The sequence below is a fragment of the Condylura cristata genome, unplaced genomic scaffold (assembly GCF_000260355.1).
Source record: "Condylura cristata isolate star-nosed mole 26May11 unplaced genomic scaffold, ConCri1.0 scaffold00048, whole genome shotgun sequence".
In the NCBI taxonomy this organism is placed as follows: Eukaryota; Metazoa; Chordata; class Mammalia; order Eulipotyphla; family Talpidae; genus Condylura; species Condylura cristata.
Window position 1 is genome coordinate 487,212 of NW_004567149.1, and position 5,264 is coordinate 492,475.

The 5,264-nt window shown below is 62.6% G+C and overlaps 1 protein-coding gene across 1 annotated transcript in view; it reads left to right on the plus strand.

Moving 5' to 3' along the window:
* F13A1 (coagulation factor XIII, A1 polypeptide) overlaps positions 1-5,264 on the plus strand; it is a 38,155-nt gene that overhangs the window by 28,845 nt on the left and 4,046 nt on the right. Inside the window, exons 9-11 of the mRNA XM_012734155.1 lie at positions 1,307-1,395; positions 2,378-2,531; positions 4,694-4,981. Coding sequence (XP_012589609.1) covers positions 1,307-1,395; positions 2,378-2,531; positions 4,694-4,981 — 531 coding nt within the window. The remainder of the gene's footprint in view (positions 1-1,306; positions 1,396-2,377; positions 2,532-4,693; positions 4,982-5,264) is intronic.

A 5,264-nucleotide genomic window follows, 5' to 3' on the forward strand; every position in this document is an offset into this window, starting at 1 on the left:
GAAACATTCTCCCAGGAAGCACCCTCCCGGGGAGCACACTGGTGTGGAGCATCCCCTGGAGACACCCCACCTGGGAGCAGCCTCCTGGGGAGCGGCCCCCTGGGAGCACCTTCCTGGGGAACACCCCCCAGGAACATCTTCCTAGGGACCGGCCCCCGGTGGCACACACCTGGGGATAACCCCCGGGAGCACCCTCGCGGAGCACTCTCCCTGAGAGTGCCCCCCTGGGGAGCATCCCACCCCAGCGCCCTGTCACTGCCTGCCCGTCCTTTGCCCTCCCTCAGGGGAGGGCACGCTGGGCCCCCCCTCGGCGCAGGGCAGCACGAGCCACTGTCCGATCCGCCCCACGCCCTGTCAGCAGGGGGCGGTTCTTGTCGCTTCCAGCGAAGCAGCACAGCATCCCCGTAGACCCTCCCGCCCTCGCTCTGACTGGCCGTTCTCCACGGCTGCATCAGCGCACTTCCTTGGCTGCAGGCGGCCTTGGATCACAGCGATGGGGCACGGACCCCAACCTGCGCCCCCCCCGCTGGGGTGGCGGTGCCAGGACCCAGCGCCTTTGTGTCGTGTGGCTCCCTCCGGAGCTCGGGCACTAGCAGACTGGCCAGGGGCGTGGGGGGGGGGGCGGGTGGCGCCCACTTCTGTAAGGTCACGCGCAGACCCTTTCTGTCCGAGATGGGGGGCGAGATCACGCTCAGTCCCTGCGCTAGGGGGTGCCGGGGCAAGTGTCTAGACGCAGGGGGCCGTTCCCTGCCCGGCCCGGGGGGGGGGGCCTTAGCACGACCTGGCATGTAATGCCTCCTGGGGTTCCGTGTCGCGCCTCACAAGAAGACACTGGGGTGACCGTTGGCCACTAATCTCTTCTGAACCAGAGTCAGGTGGTCTAAACTCAAGGAACGTTCTAAAAAGAAGCCTGGCTGCCTGTCGCCCGGGGCGTTGGTCTGAGCGTGCGCTCACGTCCACCCTCCCCAGTGAAGCGCGACCTGTGTCCCTGGGGCGTGAAGGCAACAAGCTGAACCCCAAACAAACCACGAGCTCAGCCCCTGGCCGCCTCAAGCCTTTCAGTGCCAGGGGACGGGGTCCCTGTAGCGCTGGCCGAGAGCTCGGCACACACCGGGGAGTCAGGGTAGAGGGTGGAGAGGGGTGACCCCTGCACCTCTTTGCCAGGCTGCAAACTTCAGTTTGAGGGGCTGCCTGGCACCCGGGGCCCCTCCTGTCAGGCCTCAGGGTGTCTGGACTCCGTGTGACAAGGCTGGGAGCCGTGTATGTGGCCATTGCGGGCGCTGACCACACCCATCCGTGCCCCCAGGGATGTACCGATGTGGCCCAGCGTCCGTCCAGGCCATCAAGCACGGCCACGTCTGCTTCCAGTTTGACGCACCCTTCATCTTTGCAGAGGTGAGTGCAAAGCTGGGGACGGCTCTGTCTCTCAGTGTGGAGGAACCAGGTGTTGACGGCGGCTGTATCCCTGGACAGGGTACAAGTAGCAGGTGCACAGAGTTGGCTCAACATCATCTCCCTGGGTCCCACCTGCAGGCCATCAGCAGACGCCTTGTCCTAAGGGGCCTCTGGTGCCCAGGACCACCCCATTATGTTGCCCTGGGCGGTGTCCTCGTGGACATGGCCCTTCCTGGGGCTTGCAGACTCCACGCTCCTGCAGGCACGGCAGCCACTTCCTTCACTTTAGCTTAGTTCTCTATGCCACTGAAAATTAAGGGGCTAAATGAATCTCTCAACGACACATCAGTGCAGATGACCTGCATGGCTCTGTGCTGTTCCACCCGGGACGAGCCAGCGGCTCACACAGATGCTCCCAGCTGTGGTCTTTCCAAGTCCCTCCCACCCAGAGGGCGAGCAAGGGGCTTGGCACTTCCGGCTGTTAGGTGGAATTTCCCAGAAAGAAAAAGGGGAGAAAGAGATGGTTGGTGAACAGACAACTGAGAGTTGTCTGTTCCAGCCCCAAGTACTCTTAACTTAGGATACTGAATGCACTTCCAAAATGGTGTGGCCATTTTGGAAAGTGCTTTGGATTTACAATCAACAAAACAAAATTCGTATACAAACTAGTAGGTGCTAAGCAAGGTAGTCTTCTGAAGTTAAGATGGAGAGTGAAAGAGGAGTCCAGGATGCTGGTGGGGAAAGAAGAGTAGAGGCTATTGCAAATACCTAGGCGAGTGTCAAGGTGGAAGAACGATAAAACCAAATGCCCAACGTGATCTAAACTAGATTCACCTGCAGAATAGGCTAAAGCGAAGTTTGCTTGTGACTCCAATGTGACTGTAGGAAGGAACATGAGAACCCTAATGAGCTCGGGACCTTGAGGGAGGGTCTGGTGACAGAGACCGCTGATGACGGCTAATGTCTCCTCTCCTGTCCTTAGGTCAACAGTGACCTCATTTACATTACGGCTAAGAAGGACGGCACTCAAGTAGTAGAGGCGGTCGATACCGCCCACATTGGGAAGTTGATCGTGACCAAACAAATTGGAGGAGATGGTATCATGGATATCACCGAAACCTACAAATTCCAAGAAGGTAAGCTGCCCTGGAGGCTTATTTCTCTGCCCAGCGCATTCTGTCCTCACGCATTGTCCTGACCACAGCCCACGCATCATCACTCATTTCGTTTTAGGCATTTGCTTCTTTGCTTTGAGCAAAATCCCCCTCCCCTGGCTGGGGACAACCTTAGTTCAGAGTCACGTCTACCTTAAGAGAACGTAGACTTTCCTGCCTCAAGCGCATGGAGAAACCCTCCTTATCGGTGCCCTACTAGGAAACGTCAGTGACTCGCAGGGTCGTCTCAGTCACAGAACTTACAACAACAACTAGCACGTTTGCTTGGTAACATGCAGGCTCTCCACATACACATGTCCATCAGCTTGGCATGGCCAGCTGCAAGTCAGGCCAGACCACATGACTTCAGACAGAGCTGCTGAGTCCAGTTCCATGTCAGTAGCCCTGAAGCCCACTCTCGGCCTGGAGAGGGCGTGGGGTGGGGGCCAGGCAAGAGCAGGACCCAGTTTCTGCTCCCAGTCAAGCCACGGAGTCAACACGCAGAGGGTCTGGGCAGCCACTGAAGGGTCACTCAGCCCACACAGGAGACTCCCAAGAGGCAGGGCCACACAGCCAGGGAGGTGGACAGGTCCTCCGAGGTGACCCTGGGCCCACGCAGTGTGGGCTGCTGCAGCTGGACTCAGACCCTGCACAGGCCGAGTTCAGGGCGGGTACAAGATGCCCAAGGCCGGCTGGGGCAGGGGTGGGAGACCCACCGGCTCCTGGCGGGAGGGTGCAGAGGCCTCACATGCGAGCCGCCAGCCCAGGCTGGCGGGACCGGCACTCCTGTCACGAGGGGACGATAGCGAGGCGTGCTGTGCACCCGAAATACTCATCAGGATCCGGCAACCCCATACGCACTAGGAAGTGGGGCTGGTCTAACCGCCCTAAACAGTCTCTGTGCTTGCTGACAAGAAAATTCACACCCTCAAAGTGCAGGCTTGCGCGGGGTCAGAGGGCAGGGATGGGGGGTCAGAGGGCAGGGACTGGGGGTCTGACGGCAGGGGCTGGGGTCTGAGGGCCAGGACGCAGGATCGGCAGCCCCTGAACCAGTGATTTGGGGCTGTTTTCCTGAATGGCTCATTTTTTCCTTCTTTCTGCTGATGATGCGCAACAGAGTTGCAAAGATGCCTCTCTCCGCTGGGATTTTTCCAAAAACAGTTTAAAGAACCCAAAAACTGTCAGCAGAACGAGTCATGCCGCTATTAAAGCGTGGCAGGGAAAGGTTTGGCCAGGATGACAGAGGCCTGTTGTTAAAACAGCAGGGCCGAGGCGGCCGCATGTCCACCCACCGGCCGCTGACCACCACAGCGGCAGGGACCACAGGAGCCCGCTGCCCCTGGCTGGAGAGGACAGCAAGCAGCCTCCAGCTGCAGGCGGGCCCATGTGCACGGAGGCTGTGTGCACAGGAGAGGACACCGAGCCCCAGCCAGCCATGGAGCTGCAGGAGGGAGCGAGGTCCAGGGAGCCCGGAGCCCGCCGGGGAGGCCGTGGGGCGGGCCAGAGGCCCCCACTCTGGGGGGAGCCCTGCACGGCTTCAGCCGGAGGTTGTCCGGGCAGGCGGGCGCCTCTCGTGCGCTGAATTGGGGCCAGGGCGGCCGCCGATCAGGGACAGCCTCCCCCAGCCTGCGGGGTGTGGGGACCACGGTGAGGTCACCCGGGACAGCGTCACAGTCTCTCATCGTCTTTTTTGAGAAAAAGACTCAGGCTAACAGTGAGCATCGGTGCTGAGTCTGTGTCTGCACAGCAGAGCTGGTCCAGAGCTCTGGACCTGGGCTCGACGGTGCCACCATGATCGTGCTAAGACGCGTCCTGCCGCGCTGTGTGGGGGTGGCGGTGACCCCACGGGCGGACAGAGCCGCGGGTGGTCAGGGAGCAGTGTTCCAGGGCCCTCCGGAAGCTCCAAGTTGGGGGCGGGAGATCCCGCCCCAGAGGCAGGGTGTCTGGCGCCCTGAGGGCCGCGCCCCCAGCCATGTGCCCAGGGAGGGTTCGGCAGGGGCAGGCCGGCCAGGCAGCTGAGCGCCGGCCCCAGGGCGCCCTCGCAGGGCCCCGCCCAGAAGGCCGGGCCCGCCCTGTAGGACTGGCCCTCCGAGTGGGCGAGGGACGCCTGGGGGCCGAGCCCTGACCCGGCCGCATCTCCCCAGGTCAGGAGGAGGAGCGGCTGGCCCTGGAGACTGCCCTGATGTACGGGGCCAAGAAGCCCCTCAAGACGGAGCATGCGGGCCTCGCACGGACGGACGTGGACATGGACTTCCAGGTGGAGAGCGCCGTGCTGGGCAGGGACTTCATGGTCATCATCACCTTCCAGAACGGCAGCTCCCACCGCTACACCCTCTCGGCCTACCTGTCGGGCAGCGTCGTCTTCTACACTGGCGTCCCCAAGGCGGAGTTCAAGAACGAGACCTTCGAAGTCGCCCTGGAGCCACTGTCCTGTAAGCCCCGCCCACCGGCCGGCCCCGCCCACCGGCCCGGCCCCGCCCATCGGCCTGGCCCCAGGCGCAGCCGGCCGCTGACCTTCCCCCCACAGGAAGGGCATCCCGGAGGCCGCCGGAAGTAGGGCCCTGGGTCACACAGCCGGGGCCAGGGCGTGGCCGGGCAGGAGGGTCCCGGAGCCCAGGCCGGGTCAAAGTGCGGTGTGGGCGGCCACGCCCCGGCGCGAGGCCCAGACTGCCGGTCAGGAGGCCGAGGCCAGGCCCGGAGGAGGCCGCAGTGGCC